This window comes from Hyperoodon ampullatus (genome assembly GCF_949752795.1).
Source record: "Hyperoodon ampullatus genome assembly, chromosome: 5".
NCBI lineage: Eukaryota > Metazoa > Chordata > Mammalia > Artiodactyla > Ziphiidae > Hyperoodon > Hyperoodon ampullatus.
In genome coordinates this window covers 45,619,787-45,646,649 of record NC_136918.1, presented here as the reverse complement: position 1 = coordinate 45,646,649, position 26,863 = coordinate 45,619,787, and the positions used below count along the sequence as shown (strand labels likewise).

General features: G+C 36.0%; 1 protein-coding gene across 2 annotated transcripts in view; it reads left to right on the top strand.

Annotated features, from left to right (window-relative positions):
• Nucleotides 1–26,863, top strand: part of VPS8 (VPS8 subunit of CORVET complex) — a gene marked incomplete at its 5' end in the record, with an annotated part of 289,040 nt that overhangs the window by 180,120 nt on the left and 82,057 nt on the right. For both annotated transcript variants that reach the window (XM_079705530.1, XM_079705529.1), the window contains 5 exons: nucleotides 1,981–2,084; nucleotides 6,459–6,540; nucleotides 6,876–6,958; nucleotides 22,266–22,346; nucleotides 24,177–24,346. In XM_079705530.1, coding sequence (XP_079561656.1) covers nucleotides 1,981–2,084; nucleotides 6,459–6,540; nucleotides 6,876–6,958; nucleotides 22,266–22,346; nucleotides 24,177–24,346 — 520 coding nt within the window. The remainder of the gene's footprint in view (nucleotides 1–1,980; nucleotides 2,085–6,458; nucleotides 6,541–6,875; nucleotides 6,959–22,265; nucleotides 22,347–24,176; nucleotides 24,347–26,863) is intronic.

The following is a 26,863-nucleotide window of genomic DNA, read 5'->3' as shown; positions in this document are numbered from 1 at the left end:
GTGGACTCTCAACCAGTGCGCCACCAGGGAAGCCCCACTTTGTCCACTTTTGAATTGGATTATTTGTTTCCCTATTACTTGACATTTTCAAAATATCCCTCCCAAAGTTCAGAGAAACACTTGATAGGTGATTTTTAGATTGTTTTACCTTTTTAACCCACTAACACATTTCTTGGACCCCTTAGCCCACACATTCCCCTTAACACCTTTACCCTAATTCTCCATATATTATTTGTTTTTGGAACTTCCATAACAGTTGGTTGACTTTTCTATATTTAGTCCAACTAAACATTTAATTATTGTTTTTGTGCTTTAGTATATGTTCAGTCAATTTGACTGTTAGATTTATTGCATTTATGGCATTTTTCTCTTTCAATTTACTGTTATGAGAATAATTTTTATAGACATTACATGAAGGATTGTGGGAAAAGTAGGAAGAATGTTTCCCCCAAATCACTACAGTAATTTGCAGGTGATATGTGTAGGGAAGCCAATTCCTTGAATTCCAATGAAGGTAAATTTCTCAGTAATAGTCTCATAACTGCCATTTACTGTCAGATTCAATTTTGACAGTGTGCTTAAGAATTTTGAAGGATTTGGTAATTGCACAACACTGGGCTAGTTTCTGTGGGTGATACACAGATGGCTAAAACACAGTCCTCACCCAAAGAGCTATAGTCTCTTGAAGGAGACAGATATGTAAATAAAAACCTCTAATGCATGTAGAATCAAATACTATAAAAGAGGTACAGTGAGAGTGGCAAAGGGTTGTGGAAAATTGGGGAACTACCTGTAACTGAGATTCTTTTGTGGAAGATGTGACCTTTGAAGTAATCATGATTGAAATGATGAATAGGAATTTGATAGACAAAAGCAAGGAAAGGGTCTTCTGGGCTGAGGAGAACATGCGCATGAAAGTGCCTGGCTAGTAACCTTGGGGAGGAGGAAATAATCTGGTGATATAAGAGCACCGAGGGTGGGAAGATGCACCAGGATATTTACTGTATTTACTTAGGATCAGAGGTTTATTGACATTCTCTTTGTAAAAATTAGAAGTCTTTGATAGTTTTTGTGCATGAGACTCATATGTTTGGACTTGTGCTTAAGAGAACCGTAGTGACAGTATAAAAGGGAATGAGGAAGGTAAGATTTGGAAGTCAAAAGTTAATTTGGAGGCTGCTGCAGTAGTGCAAACGAGGTGATGAAGGGCTCCACTCGGGTAAAGTAGTGGGTATATGAGAGTGTGGAAGTAGAATTAACAAAATTAGCAATTTATTTGAATGTACAGGTGAAAGCATCAAAGATGGTGAAGATTTATAAACTGATTGACTTAAAGGTCATGGTTCTATTTACTTAGTTTGGAAATGTAGGGGGAGGAGCAGATTTGAAGTAAGAAAAATGGGTTGGGTTTTGCACATATAAAGTTCAAAGTGACTGCAGGATGTCCATGTAGAGGTAGATGTCCTAGAGCCTGGTGAAAATTCAACCTGCAGATTATGAAAGGAATAAGGGCTGGAGGTGTATATTTGAAAGTTATTAGCAAGGACATGGGAATTAAAACTAGAAGAGTGGCTGAAATTATTGATAAAAATGAAAAGAAAAGGGCCTGAGATAGTATCTTGGAGAAATACATACATTTAAGAAATAGAGGAAGAAATGGTAGAGCAAGAAAGATAAAAGATAATCTTTCTATTAACTAATCCACAGATAAATGGTTGGGGATTTTCCATAGCTAAAGCATATTAAAATGCTAAGTATGATGTGCTTTCTCTGTCCTAGGAATGTCAGACATTTATATGGAAAACTGTTGCAAGGAACTACCTGCTTTTTATCTACTGAAGTTTAGTATCAGGTCTTATACATGATTATATCATAGAAAACTAAAAGTATGCAGAGAAAAAATTGTTTAATTTTTTACAGAAGCTTTGAGATTATCAGTAATATACCCTTGAGTGATGTTAACAGTTTTTCTGAATCTAGATACCAAAGAGGATCCCTCACTGAAGAATGTTGAAGAGACCATGGTGGAGACAATTGCCCTTTGCCAGAGAAATTCACATAATTTGAACCAGCAGCAGAGAGAGGTAGGAGAGTGACTACAGAGGCTTTTAAAAATCTGTTCTGGTCTGAAACTAGGAATTAATTCTATTTCCACTGCCCTCTCAGCTACCTGAGTTCAGTGCTCCCAGGAGTATAAGACTCCTAAAGTTATTACGAGGAGTGCCTGTCTGCTTTGTTCTCACAGAAGGCTTTATATTCTTAGATTTGGCTGTGCTGCAAAATTTAGGTGTGTGAATACTAGATGTCCTTGTTCTCTCTGGACTGAGTTTTTGTGTATTCCATGTAGTGGTACTGTGGATGTGTCGTCCATTTATCATCTGTACCATTCCCTGTGGATAAGATGAGCATGAAGCACTAGAGGAAAAGCCTCAAGGGATACAGAGAAAGCTGAAAAAGGTCAAGAAGGCTATGGTGTAGTAGTTCTCAACCTTGGCCGCACATAAGAGTCACATGGGGAGCTTTGAAAAATCCCAGACTGTACCTGAGATCAATTAAATTATAGTCTTTGGGGCTGGGCCGCAGTCATCAGTATGTTTTAAGGCTTCCCACATGATTCCACTGTGCAGCCAAGGTTGGAACCACGTCTGTAACAGATTCCAGACTGCAAAAAGGGAGAACGCAGAGCTGAAGGAGATATAGTAGAGCACGTGGGGCGGGTGGGAGTTACAGCAGTGAAGCAGAAACCAAGGGGGCGAGATGCAACTTGACAGCTAAATTGTGCAGTAGTTTTAAGAAGTAAAGTTAGCAGTGTGATATGCATGGCATAACTGCGCCTGCCCCTCCAGGCTCTGGCCTCTGACTTAACACCACCTGGCCTCCTTCCACTGCCTGGGCTTCTGAAATGGGAAGCAGGGTAAATTTTTCCTATATAGTTTGCCATACATGTTCCAATGAAAATGATAAACTTGGTATGTTTCTGTTCTTATGAGATGGGTAAATTTCTCCTTTATGTTTTTGTCAAGGGTTTTTTTAAGGTCATAAATTTTGAATACCCTTTAGAATATAAATTGTATAACAAACACATTTATATAATAGATGTGTTTTTTTATTTAAAAAACTATTTTGAGTGAAATGATACATACCCATTATTTTTTTTAATCCCGCAATACAGAAAGTTACACAGAGGGATGTTTAAAAAAATTACCCTGTATCCATCTTATCACCCAGAAATAACCGTCATTATCATTCGGTGAATATCACTCTAGATATTTTTTATCTACCTAGGTTAACATAATTTTAGAAAAATTGAATCAAATAATGCTTGCTTTAAAAATATAGTATTTAATCTCATTTAGGAAGCTTATGTAAAACTGAGGAAATTCTGAAATTCAAATAAATAGTTCTTCAATACACTATCTCTTAATACATCTCCCTGAAGTTGAAAAAATGTAAATAACTGTAATAGATTAGAAGGATCATTTATAATTACATTTCGGTTTTTATAATATCTATGATGTCCGACCAGTAAGGAAGTTTACATGAACTCATACACACTTGCTTCAGCCTCCCTTCTCCATCCCTCTGAATTTTAGTTAGTTATGTTATTTTACCTCATTAAGGTTAACAATACATTCTTTTGTGTATCCACAATTCCCATAGTTGTTCAATCTTTATTTAAATGGATTATGGGCTTTACAACATTCCTTTTGCCCTGATTTTTCCATTCCTAAAGTTTTTGTTTTCATTTATCTTTTGGCCAACTGTCTGCATTTGGACATGGTTATATTTTGATAGAAAAATACAAGAGGGTAAAACTATTAAAGCTATGTTTATACATAAATATACATAAATATTTTTCAACCCTTCTGTCTCCTCCCTAACATCTATTTGATATTCTTCCTTCTTCTCATGGAAAATTTAAGGAAAAATGACAATTATGTTTTATAAATAAAGCCATTTAGGCTCACATAAGCTGAAATATGTCCAGATTCACATATATTAACGGTAGAATTAGATATAAAATTCATGCCTCCAGAACTCTAGGGATTATTCTGACTATATTTGAACTCTTATCTCTTAATCAGAGACAGGACTAAGGCTTCCTTTGATGTGGTGAAAGGGTAATTTATTCTGTATTTTTTGGTCTAAAAATATATCTGAGTTGGAATCTGTCTCTTCCTCTCTTAGACACACACGTGCCTCTCACACCACTCTCTACTCCCCCCACCCTCCAACAACTGGTTTTTGCTTCTTTTCTGAACAACGTTCATAGCAACAATAAAAACATTGCATGTTAGTTTTTATGTAAATACTATTTTTGTGAAAATGCTGAAGTGATTTTATGTAATACCAAACATTAATTTTGGGGGATTTTCATGGTTGTTTCCCTTGTTCCTCTTTGCTTTTTTTTGGTTTGGAGAGAGTGAGAACAAGAGCTGTTGCCACCAACCCTAATCTAACTAGAAAATTTGAAGTATCCAAAAGCTTGATAATGAATTGTCTGTAATATCTCTTTCCAGAAGTTTCTTCAGAAGATTTAATGTCATGGAGTATTTCCTTAAAGTTAGACTGCAGAAAGTCGTGTTGTCAGTCCTTTCCTAGGTAGAATCTATACCTGTCCTACTTTGTATGTCCGTCTACCCCAGTGTCCAGTGATTGCATATAATAAAGAATATGGCTTTGTTATGCACATAATTCCCTGAAAAAGAAAGCTGTTGATTATGTAACATGAGAAAGTAATTCAGGTTCAGTTGTGTTGCTCTCAGGGGTTAGGATTGTCATTATCATGGATTGTTATTTTAGAGTTTATCCAAGTTAACATTTTAAGAACCAACATTAAAGAGCAAGAGAGACAAAATATTTAAAAGGTGTCTACCATATATTTCAGGTTATATTTCAGGTTAATGTGGAGATTTAATTGAAGAAGAACAATTTCTCTATTTACGGTATGAACACTTCCCATGGCTATTATCTCTGCAACCATGCTTCCCCCAGTCTGCTATTTATAAACCAAGAATAAAGTAACCTTTAAAAAGGTAATTCTTCTAAAATTTCTGGACTAAATAAGAAAAATTTTAAATCAAATTTCTAAATATAATAAATATAAAAACCAAAAGGTAAAAATTGGGTATACTATATACAGTTAAATTAAAAGACTATAAAAATACATAGAAATAAATGATGTGGTTGTAAAAACAAACTGAAATAGACAACGAAAACACAAGCTAAGTAAAGCCATCCAAGAATAAAATACAAGATTAAAAATTCATGAATACTAGATAAAATAAATTAAAATTTCAATAAAATAAAGAATTGCCAGTATACAACATAGTTAAAACCAGTATCTTAAGAACTTGAAGAAATACTGTTTAAAAAAAAAGTACATAAAATCCTGGCCTTAGAAAACCTCAAATGGGGGCAGATAAGGGCTTCCTTGTAGAGCTCTTCAGTGGAGGGTCACCCCGTGGGAAAGTCACCGGACCATTAGCCTGTCCCCTTAACCATGCTTGTCCTGCTCTGTCAATACTGACTTTTTTTCATACCTCTTGGATGTTTGCAGGAATAGGTTTCTCCCAAGATACTGGGTGAAATAAGGCCTTTGTAAATCATTACCCAACAGGAAAATATGCTTGAAATTTTAAAATGTATTGGTTTGATTTTTGATGATGAAGATTTTTCCTAAGGCTTAGGAAGAACACATATGATGCACATATGGCAGGGTATAATCATTGGCAAATTACTCAACTTCTCTAAGCTTCAGCATCTTATCTCCAGTAAAGATAATGCTTACTGTATAAGGTTATCATGAGATTGAAACGACAAAATGTATGTAAAGCATTTCATACAGTGCCCTATGTAATAGGAATAAATAAATGTTAGATCTGCTCATTTATGTCATGATGTGGTTGGAAATGTTAATTGAAATAATGTTAACTTCCACTTCTTAGTCTGTGATGACTGAGGAAATAACAAAATAATGCTTGATATAGGAGAAAACTTTGGATAACTGTATTTATTTATCTTGCTTGACGTAGCTGATGAGAAATGGGGGGAGGGTAGTTGTGGGAGAGTTCTTTATTCCCTTCTGCAGTACATAGGGCCGTTTAGACTGTGTCAGTGAAACATTTAAGAACGTAGCCTGAGGCTCTGCTCTGGCTCCTTTGAACCTACCCTTTTCTGAGACAGAAGATTTGCAGTTCCAAGGTCTAGACTTACTTAACTTCAGCTTCCTTATTTTCCCAAGGTGCATAGTAAAGATATCTGTTCTGGCTGTGGTCTTTGCTTTTTTACTGTCTTTTCTCTTCCCAGTCAAGTGTTCCATCTTTTCTTTTTCTAATTTTTACCAACAAATGTATGTGAGAAGTACATTTCAACCTGTGAAACACTAAGCTGATGTTAGTTGTTCTTAAAAACAACAGAGTACTTTTGTTTTCCTTTGGTTTCCTCTGCCATTATAGGCACTCTGGTTTCCATTACTGGAGGCAATGATGGCACCTCAGAAGCTGTCTAGTTCAGCTGCGCCTCATCTGCACTCTGAAGGTAAGGTCATAGCGTCCACCTATACTGTCCCCCAATTTCTATCTGCTGATGATTGTCATTTTGATACCTTCTCCCAGCATCGTATTTTTATTTTCCTTAATGAAATCATACTGTACTGTTGATCTCATTTTTTCATGTTCACTGCTTTCTGTGGCACCAGTTATATCATTTGTCTTGGATAATAGTAGCTTTGCAACTTACCAGCAGTTAACTTTAAAATATCAAACTGGCCTTGGTTAGCCAAATTTCTAGGAAGTTGTATTCCTATGACTTACAGGAAAAACAAAAAACTCTTATTTTAAACTAACCTTAATATTGATATTTTATTATAACAGCTCTGAAATCTTTGACCATGCAAGTTCTAAACAACATGGCAGCATTTATTGCCCTTCCATCAATCTTGCAAAGAATCTTGCAGGTGAGTTGAAAGGGGGAAAATTCAGCGTTGATCAATTTTAACTAATATTTTAGTTATGTATAAATAATAGCAAATTGGGCTAATGCGTAAATGGATCTCAAGCAAGCATAATGCAGCTGATTTTTGGCATTAACGAAATATCTAACTTACAACTCTCATCCTTGAATCCTTCCTAGCACTCCAGTGATGTGGGTTTGCCTGGCACACACTTGCAACCTTCAGTTAGGGAGTGCAGGCTTCAGTTCTCTGTGACCTTTGGATTCAGATACACAAGCTTCCTTTTGGTGTGCTAACTGGGAGAGAATTACCATTGCTTCCAGCTGATTATACTTTTTGGATCAAAAAGAGAAACGTAAAAATTATGTTAATATAGACATTTCTTAATCTTGTTACTTAGGGTTTCTAACTCATCCCAAAACTTTCTGTCCAAAGCTCATCTCCTACTATAGATTCTAGCTGGCTTTGTGTCCAAAGCCTTTGTAGGAAACATCATTGCAGCCTGTTTTCTTCAGCAAAAAGGGCCGAACCTTTCCAACTTCATCAAAAGGAGAACACTAAAGATGTGCTAAGATATATTTTCAGAAACATCTGTGAACATTCTTGGGCAAACAGCAGGAATTACCCTTAGAATCCATTTTGTCTTCCCTCACTTTATGCAGGATAGAGACACACCAAAAAGAAAAAAAAAAAAAAAGTCAGACAGTAATATGATGCCATTGATCTTCATAATTTTCAAATGATTTTTATCCAGTCAAGAATGTCCCTCTCAGCTCTCTTTTAAGACTCTCCAAGCTCTTCTTCCGACCTGGTATGAAGCAGCTGGACCTTTGCTGATAAAGACTACTGCATCCAGCAGTCTCTCACCACATTGTACGTTATCCTTTAGAATGTATCTTCACACATATCATTTCATTGATCCTTATCATGAATTGAATAATAATTTGGTACAGACTACTTTTCTTATATCCATTCTAAAATATATTAGTCATAAAGTTTTTAATCATATATAAAGTAATATCTCCATAAGACAGGAATACTTTAATTTACCAGGTAAATTAGAAAAAAATGAAATCCTAGAGCCAAAAGTGTCTTTCCTCTCATTGTACGCATTTAGCTTTATTTTGAGCTTTAACCACACTTTGATACATAAACTATAATAAATATAAATTGATTTTTTTCCTTGGCATAAGCATATGATGTTTTAAAAAAATGTATTTCAAGACTCATATCCTTGAAGGCTCTTGATATTTGAAAGTCTTAACTTTATTTTTGTGTTATACTGGCATTCATTGTAATTGTGTTATCATTTTCCACCTTCAGTGGTTGTTAACTCACAGTAATAAGGAGAGTATGCTGATTCTTAAATTCCTTATTTGCATGTTTGTGATCACTGTAATGATAATTCTACCTTATATTTGTATAGAGATTTTTATTTTTTCAAGTTGCTTTCAGAGATAATGCTAATTTAAGCTCATTCCCATTATATCATGTAAGCTCCTTCATTTGTTTCAGTCCCTGGTCTTTTGAGAAGTTAATTATTAATTGGTTTATATATTATATGTTACCCTATTTGGTTATTATCTGTGTAGATGAAAGAAAGGCACAGTTCTTGCCCTAAAAGCCCTGTTTTAAGGGAGACAAGAAAGTATCTGATATAACTATTCACACGGCTCTAAAGAGCAAGTAATATTGGCCACCTTAAGGATTACCTTCTCTGAAGCCCAGGTAGGGTAATTGCTACTTCTGCATCTGTACACTTTTATTCCACATGATTATAGCAGGAGCAGCCAGGTGAAAGCATGACCCTGCCTCTTGACTCTATCTGATTGACTCAGGGTATGCAGCTGGCCTAAGAGGGGCCAATCAGTGTCCTTTCCAGGAAATTTTAGAACTGAATTGAAAAGATGAATAGTTTATCTTCAGTTCTCTGGATTATATAAGGTACAAAGTTCAGGAGCTGATAGTGACTACCTTTCCATCATATGAACTGAAATAGTAAAAAGTTAATCTGCAGAGAAAAGAACAGTGAAGCAGACACACAAAGAGGAGAATAGACAAGATGCATGGAGAAGAGAGAAGATAACAAGGAGAGGATTCAAGACACTAGGACAGGAGACAACATGGAAAGAAAATACTGATGGCATCGGAGTCCCTCATCGTAGTTCTTAAGGCTTACCTGTACTCCTTTGCTTGGATCCTTAAACACCCCAGTACCTTTACAGTTATTATCTTTTTTGTATAAGTTAGAATGAGCTAGGTGTCTGAATTTATATATATATCTCCAGAGGAGTACCAATAAAAGTATATATATGAAACAGACTGTGGAAAGATTTCCTGTAGGAGGAGATGTCTGAACTGAATCTTACAGAGCCTAAAGGAATCAGGGGTAAAAAACAGATAGGACTATTCTAAGCAGAGTGAACTATATGTACAAAGAATTTGAGGTAAAACACGGTACATCTGGGGAGTTTCAAGTGTTTAAGTATTCTTGGAACATAGGACAAGAATAAAGGTGAGTCACAGAGCTGAAATTTGAGAGGCAGAGTCTCTGTCCTTAATTGCTTTGTAAGCTGTGGTAAGGACTTTGGATTTAATTTTAAATTCACTAAATTCTCATTAAAGTATTTTAACCAGAGGAATGATGGAATGAGGTTTCTTTTTAGAAAGATGGCTCAGCCTGTGTTATATAGGATAAATTGGAAGGGATCAAAACTGAAGGCATAGAAATACCCAGAATGTAATAGATACCTAAAGTTTGTTAATTGAGTTACATAGACTGGATAGGAGAAGATGGACTTGGAAATTACTTAGCTGATAGAATCTACTTAACTTTTTGACTGACTGGATGTAGGGGAACACAAGAGGAACCTAGGTAAACCCCTGATTTCAGTTTCATGTAGCTAACAGTGAGCAGTGGGGGAACACAAGACTGGACTTTATAGGAAGAGGTAAGAAGTGGATCGGAAGATTTGGAAGTCATCAACATAGAAGTGGTAGTTAAATTATTGAAACTAGGTGAACTTTAGCATAAAATGGAGTTCTAGGAAACATTCAAGAATCAGGTTGTTTACCTATTTTTATTTCCCATTAGAACATAAGGACCCTGAGAGATGAAACTATACTTTGGCTAGTACTCTATCGCCATCACTTAACCCAGAGGCACCTGGCATATAATAGGTACTCAGACTTTGTTATAAAGCAGAAACTAACACACCATTGTAAAGGAATTATACTCCAATAAAGATGTTTTTTAAAAAAAAGTTAAACAGAGTTTAAAAAAATTGTTTTGGCTATTCTGGGCCTTTTGCATTTCCATATAAATATTAAAATTGTCTTTCAATCTCTACAAGACAACCTGGTGCTATTTTGATGGTTATGTATTGAATTTAGGGAGAACTGAAGGTTTAAAAATCTTGAGTCATCCGATACATGACTATGGTATTCCATTTATTTCTTAATTTAAGATATCAATTGTAATAGGATATTTATACATAAGATGTTCTACGTTTATAATTATAATGTCTATGAATAAAGGCCATTTTTATTTAATTCCAATCTATTTCTTTATTTTCTATCTATTTATATCTGTCTATCGATCTATATATTATCCTTCCATCTATATTTTAATATCTTTTTCTCACCTTATTGCGCTGGTCAAGACCTCTACTATAGTGTTGAATAGTGATGGTGAAGTAAGACAAGCCTTGCCTTGTTCCTAATCTTGAGAGAATTGTTAATTCTTTCATCAATTGCATATTAGATGCATGTTGAGAAAATTTGCTGTTCTTCCTAGTTTGCTGAGAATTTTTGTTATGAATGGATGTTGAATTTTGTTGAATGATTTTTCTGCATATATTAAAATGTTCACATTCTCTTTGGTTATTTTGCTAATATAGTACATTATTTTGATTGATTTTTGATAACAAACCATCCTTGCATTTCTGGGATAAACTCCATTTTGCTCTTTTTATATAATGTTGGAGTCAGTTTGCTAATATTTTGTTAGAAACTTTCATGATTATGTTCATAAGGGATCTTTGTGGTTTTCTTTGTTATGTCTCTGCTGGATTTGATTTTAGGACAATGCTGGCTTCATAAAATGAATATGGAAACATTTCAGCTTCCTTTATATTCTCAAAGGATTTGTGTAAAATTGGTATTTTTTACATTAAATTTTTGGTAGAATTGTCAAAAAAAATAATAGGTACTCAGTAAATATTTCTAGAGTGAATATAAGTCAAGGATGGAGGAATTCCATTTCTGGCTAAGAGGAGTATCAGAGACTGGGTTTATTCTCTTGTTTACAACAACTAAAAAGTGGACAAAATATATGAAATAGTGGTTTTCAAAGAACTGGATATCAGACAGTACAGGACAGTAATTCCTTAGAGACAGGAAATAAACAACGTAAGCCCCATGTTTGCCCCCAGCTTAATGTCCTGAGAGAGTTTCCAGGCAATAGCAGGAAGGGGGATCCCAAGAAGTTTCCAACATAGTCATTGATTTGAGGAGATGGAGCTGAGAGTCAAGAGGCACCAAGGTGACCAGAGTTTTTAGGGCAAGTATGAAGAGAGAGAACTCTGGAGCAATCAAAAGGCCTCCCTCAAGTATAAGTACATGATCTGAGGAAACTACCTAGGCCAGGGAAAGAATCACCTGAAAGGATTAGAGGGAATAATACCCATATTCACACAGGGCCAACAATAGAGTCTTATTCACCAGTAAGATCAGAAGAACTCATAATTCACAGAACACTGGGTAGAGTACTCAGAAGTACTCAATAGTGGGAAACAGTTAGCCCTAGACTAAACATAGCTCCTGTCATGCCTTTCAGATCTTAAAAGCAAGACCTAAAGGATTAGACTGTTTCCATGTAATTTAACTACATCCCAGAACAAAGCTTAAAAATATTTTGAGGAATACAAAAATATCTAGGTTCCAACAGTGTAAAACTTTACAGTATATGTATGACATTGAATTAAAATGTAAAAGGTATGTAAAGAAATTGGAAAATAAAACCCAGATATGACATTGGATATTGGAATTAGCAGGCAGGGACACCAAAACAAAAGATTAGTGAATTTGGGCTTCCCTGGTGGCGCAGTGGTTGAGAGTCCGCCTGCCGATGCAGGGGACACGGGTTCGTGCCCCGGTCCAGGAAGATCCCACATGCCACGGAGCGGCTGGGCCCGTGAGCCATGGCTGCTGAGCCTGCATGTCCAGAGCCTGTGCTCTGCAATGGGAGAGGCCACAACAGTGAGAGGCCCGTGTACCACAAAAAAAAAAAAAAAAAAAAAAATTAGTGAATTTGAAGACATAGCAATACAGACTATCCAAAATGAAACACTTAGAGAAAAGTGAAGGAGGAAAAAAACAACAACAGAGTATCAGTGAGCTGTGGGACAATTTCAAGTGACCCAAAATCATGTACTTGGAGTCCTGAAAAGAGAGTTGGAGCAGAAAAAAATATTTGAAGAAATATTAGGTGAAAATTTCCAAATTTATTGACAACTGTTAGCGCAGATCAGTAACCCCAAACTCAAAAACATGAAGAAAACTACAAAGCACATTATAATTGCTCAAAATAAAAAGTTAACAGAAATCAAAGAGGAAATCAGAAAACACCTGAAGACAAATGCAAATGGAACACAACTTTCCAAAATCTGTGGGATGCAGGAAAAGTAGTCCTAAGAGGGAAATTTATAGCAATACAGGCCTTCCTCAAAAAACAAGAAAAATTCCAAATAAACCTAACCTGCCACCTAAAGGAATTAAATAAAGAAGAACAAACAAAGCCCAAAGTCAGCAGGAAGAAAGAAATAATAAAGGTCAGAGAAGAAATAAAATTTAGATCAAAAAAATAATAGAAAAGATCAGTGAAACCAAGAGCTCGTTTTTGAAAAGATAAACGAAATTGATAAACCATTAGCCAGTCTTAAAGAAGAGAGAGGATCCAAATAAAATAAGAAATGAAAAATGAGAAATAACAACTGATACCACAGAGATACATAAAAGCATAATACTACAAAGAGTTGTATGCCAACAAATTGGACAACCTAAAAGAAATGGGCAGATTTCTAGAAGCATGCAACCTGCCGAGACTGAATCAGGAAGAAACAATCTGTACAGACTGATCACAAGTAGTGAAATTGAATTTGTAATAAAAAAAATACTCCCAACAAACAAAAGTCCAGGACAGGACAGCATCACAGGGGAATTCTACCAAACACATAAAGAAGAGCTAATACCTATCCTTCTCAAACTATTCCAGAAAAATTGAAGAGGAGTGAACACTCTCAAATCCCTTCTATGAGGATACCATTACCCTCTTACCAAAACCAGATAAAGGCACTACCAAAAAAGAAAGTTACAGGCCAATATCTTTGATGAATATAGACGTAAAAATCCTTAACAAAATATTAGCAAACCAAATCCAACAATGTATAAAAAGGGTCATACACCATGATCAAGTGGGATTTATTCTAGAGATGCAAGGATGATTCAGTATTTGCAGATCAATCAGTGTTATATACCACATTAACAAAAGGAAGGATAAACATCACATGATCATCTCAATAGATGCAAAAAAAAGCATTTGACAACATTGAACATCCATTCATGATAAAAACTCTCATCAGAATTGGTGTAGAGAGACTTTCCTGGTGACACAGTGGTTAAGAATCCACCTGCCAATGCAGGGGATATGGGTTCGATCCCTGATCTGGGAAGATCCCACATGCCGCAGAGCATCTAAGCTCATGTGCCATAACTACTGATCCTGTGCTCTAGAGCCCGTGAGCCACAACTACTGAGCCCACAAGCCACAACTACTGAGCCCACATGCCACAACTACTGAAGCCCGTGTGCTTTAGGGCCCACATGCCACAACTATTGAGCCCACGTGCTGCAAGTACTGAAGTCCATGCATCTAGAGCGCGTCCTCCACAACAAGAGAAGCCACTGCAATGAGAAGCTAGCGCACCAAAACAAAGATTAGCCCCCACTCGCCACAACTAGAGAAAGCCCGCACACAGCAACGAAGACCCAACACAGCCAAAAAAAAAAAAAGAAAAGGTGTAGAGGGAACATATCTCAACATAGTAAAAGCCATTTATGACAAACTAACAGCTAACATCATACTCACTGGTGAAAAGCTGAAAGCCTTTCCTCTAAAACTGGGGACAAGACAAGGATGCCCACTCTTGCCACTAGTATTGGAAGTCCTAGCCACAGCAGTCAGACAAGAAAAAGAAATGTCTTTTTAGACATCCAAATTGGAAGGAAAGAAGTAAAACTGTCACAATTTGCAGATAACATGGTACTATATATATATAAAGCCCTAAAGTCTCTACCCAAAAAACATTAGAACTAGTCATGAATTCAGTAGTTTCAGGATACAAGATAAATATACAGAAATCTTTCACTTTTCTATACACTAATAGTGACCTATCAGAAAAAGAAAGCCAAAAAAAATCCCATTTAAAATTGCATCCTTAATTTCTCTTTCTGATCTTTCATTGTTAGTGTATAGGAATGCAAGAGATTTCTGTGTATTAATTTTGTGTCCTGCGACTGAGCTAAATTCATTGATTAGCTCTAGTAGTGTTCTGGTGGCATCTTTAGGATTTTCTATATATAGTATCATGTCATCTGCAAACAGTGACAGTTTTATTTATTCTTTGCCATTTTGGATTCCTTTTATTTATTTTTCTTCTCTGATTGCCATGGCTAGGACTTCCAAAATTATGTTGAATAACAGTGACAAGAGTGAGCACCCTTGTCTTGTTCCTGATTTCAGAAGAAATGCTTTCAGTTTTTCACCATTGAGAATAATGTTTGCTGTGGGTTTGTCATATATGGCCTTTATTATGTTAAGTTCCCTCTATGCCCACTTTCTGGAGAGTTTTTGTCATAAATGGGTGTTGAATTTTGTCGAAAGCTTTCTCTGCATCTCTTGAGATGATCATGTGGTTTTTATTCTTCAATTTGTTAATATGGTGTATCACATTGATTGATTTGCATACATTGAAGAATCCTTGCATCCCTGGGACAAATCCCACTTGATCATGGTGTATGATCCTTTTAATGTGTTGTTGGATTTGGTTTGCTAGTATTTTGTTGAGGATTTTTGCATCTGTGTTCATCAGTGATATTGGCCTGTAATTTTCTATTTTTGTGATATCTTTGTCTGGTTTTGGTATCAGGGTGATGGTGGCCTCGTAAAATGAGTTTGGGAGTGTCCCTCCCTCTGCAATTTTTTGGAAAAGTTTGAGAAGGATAGGTGTTAGTTCTTCTCTAAATATTTGGTAGAATTCTCCTGTGAAGCCGTCTGGTCCTGGACTTTTGTTTGTTGAAAGATTTTTAATCACAGTTTTAATTTCATTACTTATGAGTTGTCTGTGCATGCACACCAATGTTCATTGCAGCACTATTTACAGTAGTCAGGACATGGAAACAACCTAAATGTCCAACGACAGATGAATGGATAAAGAAGATGTGACTCATATGTACAATGGAATATTACTCAGCCATAAAAAGGAACGAAATTGGGTCATTTGTAGAGACGTGGATGGACCTAGAGACTGTCATACAGAGTGAAGCAAGTCAGAAAGAGAAAAACAAATATCGTATATTAATGCATATATGTGGAATCTGAAAAAAATTGGTATAGTCGCTCTTATTTACAAAGCAGAAATAGAGACACAGATGTAGAGAACAAACGTATGGATACCAAGGGGGAAAGGAGGAGGTGGGATGAATTGGGAGATTGGATTGACATATATACACTATTGATACTATGTATAAAATAGATAACTAATGAGAACCTACTGTATAGCACAGGGAACTTCACTCAGTGTTCTGTGGTGACCTAACTGGGAAGGAAATCCAAAAAAGAAGGGATATATGTATATGCATAGCTGATTCACTTTGCTGTACAGTGGAAACTAACACAACATTGTAAAGCAACTGTACTCCAATAAAAAATTAAAAATAAATAAAATTGCATCAAAAAGAATAAAATATCTTAGAATAAACTTAACCAAGGTGAAAGGTCTATACTCTGAAAAATATAAAGCATTGATGAAGGAAATTGAAGAGGATACAAAGAAATGCAAGGATATCCTGTGTTCTTGGATTATAAGAATTAATATTGTTTAAATGTCCATACTACCCAAAGCAACCTACAGATTTAATGCAGTCCCTGGCAAAATACCTACAACATTTTTTTTTAATTTATTTAATTAATTTATTTATTGGCTGCACTGGGTCTTCATTGCTGCACGCAGGCTTTCTCTAGTTGCAGCCAGTGGGGGCTACTCTTCGTTGTGTGTAGGCTTCTCACTGTGGTGGCTTCTCTTGTTGCAGAGCACAGGCTCTAGGCACGTGGGCTTCAGTAGTTGTGACGCACGGGCTCAGTAGTTGTGGCTCGCAGGCTCTAGAGCGCAGGCTCAGTGGTTGTGGCACACGGGCTTAGTTGCTCCACGGCATGTGGGATCTTCCTGGACCAGGGCTTGAACCCGTGTCCCCTGCATTGGCAGGCGGATTCTTAACCACTGCACCACCAGGGAAGTCCCCCCACAACGTTTTTCACAGAACTAGAACAAATAATTCTAAAATTTATTTGCAACCACAAAAGACCCCAAATTGCCAAAGCAACCTTGAGAAAAAAGAGCAAAGCTGGAGATGTCGCACTCCCAGACTTCAGACTATACTGCAAAGCTGCAGTAATCAGAACAGTGTGATACTGGCACAAAAACAGATGTATGGATAAGTGGAACAGAATAGAGAATCCAGAAATAAACCCACGCAACTGCAGTCAGTTAATCCACGACAAAGGAGACAAGAATAGACAATGGAGGAAGGACAGTCTACTCAGTAAGTGGTGCTGTGAAAAATGGCCAGCTACATGTAAAATAATGAGATTAAAACATTTCCTCATACCATATACAAAAATAAACTCAAAATGGATTAAAGACATAAATGTAAGACCTGAAACCATAAAACTTCTAGCAGAAAACATAGGTAGAACAAAACACTTTTTGACATAAATCTGAACAATGTTATTTTGAATCTGTCTCCTAAGGCAAAGAAATAAAAGCAAAAATTAAAAAACGGGACCTAATTAAACTTAAAAGCTTTTCCACAGCAAAGGAAACCATTGACAAAAATAAGTACAGACTTTCTTTTTTTTTTGACTCTCACCTTCACATAGGCTTGCCCCTCTAGACGTGAGTTCCGTGAAAGCAGGGACCAGGTCTACTTGTTTGCTGCTTTATCTCCACCACCTAGCACCGTGCTTGGAACAGAGTATATACTCAGTAAATATGAGTTGGCTCAACCATCTAATGTCTCTGAGTAGTCCTCTGCAGTTTATAAAGCACTTTTGTGTTCTTTATCTCCTTTATCTCTGTGTACATTATGCTGGGGAATTAGTGATATCCTTGTGGTTCTCAAGAGGAAAGTGGCATTCAAAAAATTAAATAATTTGCCCAGTTATTAAGTGGGAACATTAACCTAGGTCTTCTAACTCCATACTTTCGGCCTTCTGTACCTAACACCAACCATAGTGTTTTTCATATCTACCTCACTTTATCAGGTCCCTTGGGGAGAAGATATTTAGATGTACATTTATTTAGATGCATACTTGCTCAGATATTTATAGTTTTTCCAGAAGAGATATTCACCTGTTAAGAGGTTCTCAAAGATCTTCCTGACCTCTAAATATTTATTCAAACTGATACTTGGGACCTGAATTATACAGGTTTCTTTCAGGAACATTAGGTGATAAGTTAATATTTTTAAGGGACCATATTTATGTTATATACATTCTGCACTGCTGGCTCTTACAGATCTTCGCTCTATGGGGAAAGTAACATTTGGCTTCTGAGAAGCTGCTCATGACTGTTATATGGAGGGAATTAATACAAACAAATGATTTATATGCTAACCTGCTGTGGGCATTATTCATATTTTAAAGTAATGCTTGATTAGTACAAATTTTAATTTTATAGCAAACCACATACATGATACAATAAGTATCAGAAAGCAATAGGGATATTGCCATTTGCAACAACATGGATGGACCTAGAGAATATTACACTTAGTGAAGTGAGTCAGACAGAGAAAGACAAATACTGTATGATATCACTCATATGTGAGATTCTAAAAAAATAATACAAATGAATCTACATACAAATCAGAAACAGACTCACAGACATAAAAACCAATCTTATGGTTACCAAAGGGGAGAGAGGAGGGGAGAGGGACAAATTAGGAGAATGGGATTAACAGATATAAACTACTATATATAAAATTGATAAACAGCGTGGATTTACTGTATAGCATGGGAAATTATATTCAATATCTTGTAATAACCTATAATGGAATATAATCAGAAAAAGATAACTGAATCACTATGCTATGCACCTGAAACTAACACAGTATTTTAAATCAACTATACTTCAATTTAAAAGAAAGAAAACATGGGGAATAAAGTGCTCATCATATGTTTTTATAGTGTGCTTTTTAAAAAACAAGTTTATTTGAAGTACCTAAATGTACTCTTCTTTTGTAGTTTACGAACAAGTTAAAGAGAAACCTCAGCAGTTATTTACTGCTGAAGAATCCAGCTGACATATTTGGAAAATAATTTGAAAAGCTAGTGGATTGTGTACTGCTGTGCCAGAAGCCTTGAGCTCCCTTTTGCATTGTATAATTTATATGTTGTCCCAGCATGAGGTTATTTTCATGATTTTGCTTTTAAAGTATGCATATTAAAGTGAAATGTACTGATATAAATATAGACATGACCTATAAGGATTTCTTCCTTTTCCCAGAATTTAACATTTTCAAGACCTCTTTATTCCCCAAACCACCCTGTTATAAACAAGTGACAGAAGTTTTCTGTGCTAGAGCTATGTTCATGTGTATTGTGTATGTGTGGATGTGTCAGAATAGCTATTACAGCGTTTTTATAATAAAGTGTTACACTCTCCATTGATACTTTGAGAAGTAAATGTATTTACTAAGAGCTTGACCAAAAGCATAATTGAGTGTAAGTTCAGAAGCATTAACATGGTTCTGTTTTTATGCAAAGAAAATTAAAAGACTATCTTGTGAGTATATGGCCTGAGTTGTTCTGGTAAAGAGTTAGTCTGAGATATCTGTAGTCTTGTCTTTTGCAAATGCTCTGCACATGTTTCACAGGTATCTTTAGCTTAGTGAAACAGATTTCCCCAGTAAATTTAAGTGATCTGTTCAAGCCCAAAGTAAACTTGTTAATTAGTAAACAAATGTGTAGTTATTCTCTACCCGTGGTTTCTTCAGCATAACCTCAGCATCAGGGACCAGGAACCTATGGCAGATAATCTGGTGCTGCTCTTGACCAGCTAAAAGTACTGAAAACTGATCTTATTTAGAAACCACATCTATTCAGTCTTTAAGAAACAACATCAGAGCATAGAAGAGAGAAAAAAAGCAAGTCCTAAGACTATGTTGTAACAAGTGCAGGAACGCAAATTTCTTCTCACATTTCTGAACCTGTCTCCTAAGTTTTTCTTGCTCCACAGTCTTTTTTTTTTTTCTTAACATCTGAACTCACAGTTACTGTACCAAGATTTTAATAATCCCTACTCCCTAATAAGTAACCAGAGATGTTACCCATATTTTCCAGCATACATTAGTTTATAATTTAGTTATTCATATTTGTTACTCATCTAGTAAACATTAATTTATTATTTAGTTTGTTAGTTTATGTGTCCATCCTTGAGAGACCAGTGTAGTGTTAGTTAAAAACACAGTTTCTGAAGTGCCTAGATTGAAATCCCAGCTTATCTGCTTAATAGTGTTGTGTTCTTAGAGAATTTTACCTAACCTCTCTGAGCCTGAATTTCTTCATTTATAAATGTTCTGGAAGGAATTCAGTGATGTGGTATATATAAAATGCTTAGCATTGTACTTGGCGTGTGCTATGCAGTTAATAAATAGCAGCTACTTTTATCATTACTGTATAGTTGGATTCCCCTATTTAGCATGGAAGAGACATTTATGTCATATATAGCCTCACGTTACAGTAAAGTAATAGACTTGACATACACATTTATTAGCAAATTTTTATAATTCCCAGCCTAGCCAAAGGTGCGGTAAAATGGGTGCACAAATGTGCTGATGGAGATAAAAATTGCATAATACAACTTTTTGGTAGAACAATTACGCACTACAGTTGACCTTGAACAACGTGGGAGTTAGGGACACTGAACCCCCTGCTCAGTCGAAAATCCATGTATAACTTTTGACTCCCCCAGAACTTAACTACTAATAGCCTACTGTTGACTGGAAGCTTTACTAGTAACATAAACAGTCGATTAACACATATTTTGTACATTATATGTATTGTTACTGTATTCTTATAATAAAGTAAGCTAGAGAAAAGAAAATGTTATTTAAAAAATCATAAAGAAGAGAAAATATATTTACAGTACTGTACTGTATTTATCAGTAGCCTAAGTTTACATCATCTGTTTACAAGATGAATTGTCGGTCAGTACCTACATCAATATTGTCTTATACAAAACTCAGTTGATACTATATGTATTACTAACACTAGACATTAAAAATGAAAAGATAATGTGAAAAAAATTCATATTTAAGGTATGACAATTCATGCATTGATAACAAAGAAGCAGCAGTATGATTGCCTTATGGTAGCCTAGTGTAATCAATATGGTTGCTTCACAGTAGCCTAGCCAATACAGTAATGAATGAATTGTTATAAAATTTTTATGGCATTAAAAATTTTTATGATATTATAGCATATTCATAATACAGTATTGGAACATTGTTAAATTTTTTTTTAAAACATCCTACCTGTGATGATAGGCTGATACACAGTTTCTCCAATTACAGGAGAGACGGAGAGGGAGAGGGAGAGGGGCATACTATACAGTAATGTAATCCTTTAAAAGCAAAGTTATAAAACAGTAAGAAAACTAACAGATTATTAATTTTATATTAAATATCACTCACCTTATGCCTATGTAAGAATAGATTAGTATCTACATATATTTTATGCATTCATGACAACCCTAATTTTTTCTTAATTTTTTCGATATTTCTTGGCTACATGGTTCATCTGTGAGTTTTTTCATATTGTTGCAAATCTCAAAAAGTTTTTCCTATATATTTATTGGAAGAAATCTGCATATAAGTGGACCTGCTCACTTATAACCCGTGTTAGTCAAGGGTGAAGTGTATATATCAATACCCATAAAAATACTTTGAGTCTGTAATTCATCCCCTTTCTTGAAATCTCCTCTTAAGAAAGACTCAGAGATTCAGACCAAAATTTACAGCCACTAGCATATGATAATAGTGGGTGGGACTTAAATGTGGGGTATGGGGAGGGAAACTTAAATCCCCGACAACAGAGAATGGTTGAATAACACATGGCATTTTCATATGATTCATACTCTTACTATTACAAAGTATTTGATAATATGGGAAACTGCTCACAACATACTATTTAAGAAAAAAAAAGTTATGAAAGTATTATGTGAAATACTCAAATTTTGTACACTAAGAAATAACATCCCTCTCTCTACTTCCCCAGAAATAAGACTGGAAGAATGTATCTCAAAAAATCAAAAGTGTTTATCTCCAGGTGGTTGGATTTCAGTTCGGTTTTATTTTTGTACACCTCAGTGTTTTTCAAATTGTGTACAATAAACAAGTTGGCATACTTCATATGAAAAGCAATGGAGGGAAGATTGGGTGTCTAGGTATCTGTTGTTTATCAGTAGTGACTTTATTGAGAAAAGCTTTGGAAAACTGAAAGTTGCTTAGATTCAGAAACTCATCTCCTAAACTGATGTAACTTAGTTGGTTTGGACCAGGAGGTGGCCAAATGTGGGTCACAGGAGGAGTTGGACAGATTCTGAGTATTCATGAGTACTTTGGTTTTAATGTAGCAGATAAATAAGAGCTCAAAAGGGGATAAGTGATGTTTAATAAGAAGGAAAGGAAGCTTGCTGCAGAAACAAAACCAGAGTGAAATTTAATTAGACTTGCAAAAACAGTTGTTAAGCAAGGGGCTTGGATCATTTAAATTTTATTTATTTTTCCAAAATATTTTTGATGGCCTGAGGAGACCAATGTGCATTTCCAGCAGAAGGTTCATGGAAGAATAAATATTTTGTGACTGTAGACAAAATACTTGAGTATTTGGCTTTTTCAGATAACTTATATTTTAAAGTAATTTTAAAATAGCAAGAATAGAATTATAATTTTTTGCAACCTTTTTTCTAATTAGGACCCAGTTTATGGAAAAGGAAAACTTGGAGAAATCCAGGGACTTATTCTGGGAATGTTGGATACCTTTAGCTATGAACAGGTAAGCTACTTCTATTTCCAAGCCCATTCTAAGGTAAAAAGAAACTATTCTTTTTTCTTTGCACCTATACTTTTTCTTTAAAAATTACCATCTGTTTAGTGGAAGTTTGATAGATTGAAATGTATGGTTTTTTAATTTTTAAATTTCTCTTGACCTTAATTAATTAATATATATTTTATATACACATACACATATATTCTGGAATGTGGAAATGCATCAAGTTTGGATTCATTTTATTCTTTTGATTCATTGGCAGTGGGACATATAGTTTTTTTTCCAAATGAAAAATATAAGATACTTTCTTGGAAAGTAATGGAATGCAAAGATAAAACTCATTGAAAAGGAAGCATGAGTATAGAAAAATTGCAAAATAAATTACTGTTCTTTTGAACATTCTGAAACAGATAATTGCCACTAACCAAAAATGGTCATTAGTCTTCCCTTAACCCAAAACTGCCTATAGCTTTAATTCTCAGTAAGAGCCAGCTTGGTATACAGATTTTTTTCTTCATGTACTTCAAAGTGACTCATGAAGCCACCTAGGAAAAGTGCCACTTAGGCATGTTAGATACACTGTCTGCTTTTTTAGTAGAAGAAAAAGAAAAGTTTGGGTGATAGAGCTTTTCTTAGGATGTTGTAAGAACTGCAGTTTTGCTAAATAAGCATAGCCCAAGGAAGCTGATCCCCCTTCAGGCACCGACTCCATGGTGGCAGAAGGAAAGCTGAGTGCAAGACAGAAATTTTTTGTGAACTTTGGAAGAGGAGGAAAAGATGGGGTTGATTGGAAAGAATTAAAACAGACCATTAGAACTGAAAGTTCTGCGTTATAGATAAAGTTAAAGGACCAGGCTGTGTAGCAAGGAGGATGGGCAGTGTATCTTCCCCTTTGGGACTGACAGAAAAGAACCCAGCTGCACACTGAAGTAAGTAAACAATAGTTTATAAACACAGAGAGCCTTAAAATGACTTAATGTGATAGCTGTGAAATAACTTTATGTGACTTAATGACAGATGTCACAGCCTTGAGTAGATTCAAATGGCTTGTAAGTGCTGATCAGGAAACAGTGATCTCTCTGCCCAAGGGAGATGAAAACTGAGTAATGGCCATTAGCTTTTCCAGTGAAAGGTTACTGTGAAATATCACCATGGATGCAGTTTCTATCTAAAAATCAGGGATTTTTAAAAAATTATTTGTGGGCCTCCCTGGTGGCGCAGTGGTTGAGAGTCCGCCTGCTGATGCAGGGGATACGGGTTCGTGCCCCGGTCTGGGAGGATCCCATATGCCGCGGAGCGGCTGGGCCCGTGAGCCATGGCCGCTGAGCCTGCGCATCCAGAGCCTGTGCTCCGCAACGGGAGAGGCCACAACAGTGAGAGGCCCGCGTACCGCAAAAAAAAAAAAAAAAAAAAAAAAAAAAAAAAAAAAAAAAATTATTTGTTACAACACAACTTTGAGCCATTCAGAGAGAACTCATAATATAAATGTAATAAATAAGTAGATTGGGGTTTATCTAGTCATCTGAAAGCCATCAGTACTGAATTAATCCACAGAATGGCAGAGCACACATTTCTCAGTAGTAACTAGTGAGAGCCTTTTAATAATTATTTTGAGAATCTTGATGTATGCACTTATCAATACCCTGCATATTAAAGTTAACCACTTAAGTCTGGGGTGTTTTGATGTTTATTTGATCAGTTTTATGCCTTTATAGTATATTCCAATTCAATTGTGGTTGAAAATGAAACAAGTGCTATTTTCCACTCATCTCCTCTGTCTCTTTCACTTTATGAACAATTTTTTGTTCACTTATTTTTTATTTTGGTCTTTCATAGACCCTGCTGGAAACAACGACTAGCCTTCTAAACCAAGATCTCCATTGGTCATTGTGTAACCTGAGAGCTTCAGTCACCAGAGGACTGAATCCCAAGCAGGATTACTGCTCTATTTGTTTGCAGCAGTACAAGAGACGCCAAGAAATGGCAGATGAAATTATTGTCTTTAGGTAAGAAAGGGAAGGAAATGTGACACATATAGTGTATGTGCGTGTATGGTATTACCAGGCAGAAATACACGTGGACACACAGCCCCAGTCAATCGTTCTGCCAGTGAACAAAACAAGGCAAAGTTCCTGCCCTTATAGACCTTACATTCTGCATGGGAGTCAGGAGGAAAGGGTGTTAGGGTGGTCAGGCGGTAAATAAATACAGAGTAATAAGAGCTATGGAGAGAAATAAAACACAGGGTAAGGGGATGGAAAGAAGAAGCGTTCAGGGTGAGAGTACTATTTTAAGACACTGTAATGAGGAAAAACATGTCTAAGGAAGTGACATTTGAGCAGAATGAGAGAGGTAGGAGTGAAGGTACAGAATATATTTTAAAGGAAGTATTAACTTGCTGATGTATTAGATGTGAAGTGAGAGGGAAAAACATCTTCGGCCTGAGCTACTGGATGAATGTGGTACCATTCTCTAAGATGAGAAGGAACAGGCGTGAGGAGCTGGGGAAATCAAGAGTCTTGTCTTGGAAATGTTAGGTTTGAGACGCCCTTTAAACATTCAAGAAGGAATGTCAGGTAGACAGTTATTCTAGTCAGAGACATGTCCTGGAAATATAAATTTAGAAGTCATCAGCATGTAAATGATATTTAAAGCCACAGTACAAAGAGAAAGGAAGTTTAGTGCAAAAATGGAAGGTTTGATCTCAGGAGGAGACAGCTCATCCAGAATATATGGATAGAGGCAATATAAGATGGACTCTGGAGCCAGACTTTAAATCTTGAGTTCAAATCCTGACTCTGCCCCTTACTAGCTATGAGGCTTTGACAAGTTATTTCATCTCTTTACGTCTTAGTTTCTTCATCTGTAAAATGGGATACCTACTTGATAGCGTTTCGTGAAGATTAAATGAGATAATTTACATAAGACACTTGTAACCATGCTGACATATAATAAGCACTATATAAGTGTTGGCTTCTATTATTACAGATACAGGAAGATTGGTAGATTTGGTGGTTGGAAGAGGAAGTAGTTTTTATCACACAAACAGCCCATTCATTCAACAAGTATTTATTGAGCACCTACTATATGTCTGGTACTGTTCAAGGGCATAGGGTACCACATGAACAAAACAAAGGCTCTGCTCTCACGGAGTTTACACTCTAGTGAAAGAGGCAAACGGACAAGTAAAACGCCAGATAGTGACTAACACGGAAAAAAATAAAACATGTTAAATGAGATATATAGTGTTTGTGGGGGAAGATATTTTATGAAGAGTGGTCAGGGAAAACAACACTGTTAAGGTGATTATGGACAGACAATTTAACAATTAATTAATAAAAAGGTAATAATTACCATGAATAAAATAAAACATGGTATAGAGGAGAGAGAACGTTGGGAGCTACTAATTTATAAAGAGTTATTAGGGAAGTTTAAGTAACATTTGAGTAGAGACCTAAAGGAAGTGGCCATGCAATATCAGGGGGAGAGTGCCCCAGACAGAGGATCAACAAGTGCAGAAACCATGATGCAGGTGCTAGGCATACTTGATGGGTAGTGAAGGGAGCAGGCTAGTGTTGCCTGAGCAGAGTGAAGGGAAAATATAAGAGGTGACTTCAGCCGCTAAATCATGTAGGAACTGGGTCATTATAAAGAGTTAAACTTTTGCTCTGAGATGAAAAGCCATTGGATCTTTTTGAGGATAGCGTTGACATGATCTGACCTCTGTCTTAAGGATCACTTTGACTGCTGTGGTGAGAATAGACTGTAGAAAGCCAAGGGTGAAAATAGAATGACCAGTTAAGCTATTGCAGTAATCCAAGTGAGAGATGGCCCAAGATGATTGTAATGAAGTAAGCAGTGGTGGGATTCTGGATATATTCTGAAGGTATAGCTGATAAGATCTGTTTATAGTTTGTATATGAGGTGTGAAAGAAAGAATAGTTTTTGGCTTGAGAAACTAGAAGAGTGTAGTTGCCATTATTTAGATGTGGAAAATTGGATGAGAGCGTGCAGTGGGGGTGGAGTGGGGTGGAAATCAAGAATTTGGGGCATGTTAAATTTAAGATGCCTACTAAACATCCATAGTAGAGGTCTTGAGACAGGTAGATGAGATTGAGGAGAGAAGTCTGGGCTGAAGGTATAAATGTGGCAGTCACCAGCATGGAGGTGGTATTTTAAAGCTATGGAACTATAAGTAATCACTAAAGGAGCAAGGATGGCTATAGAAAGAAAAGTATAGAAGAGGAAGACTACAGAAGAGAAAGGATGGATGGATGGATGGGTGGATATATATATATATGTGGGGGAGGATAGAGAAAAGGAAGATTATAAAGACTATTGAAGAGAAAAGGATTGATGTCTGAGGTGGTCCAAGATTTCAGTTTGGAGAAATGAGGAGGAATCAGTGAAGATGACTTAGAATTATACTCAACACTCATTTCTGGAAGGCTTATTTGGTAACTTAGTGTATTCAGTAGGGAATTTCTTCATAGGAATAATGTTAGAATTTATTGTAACACTGA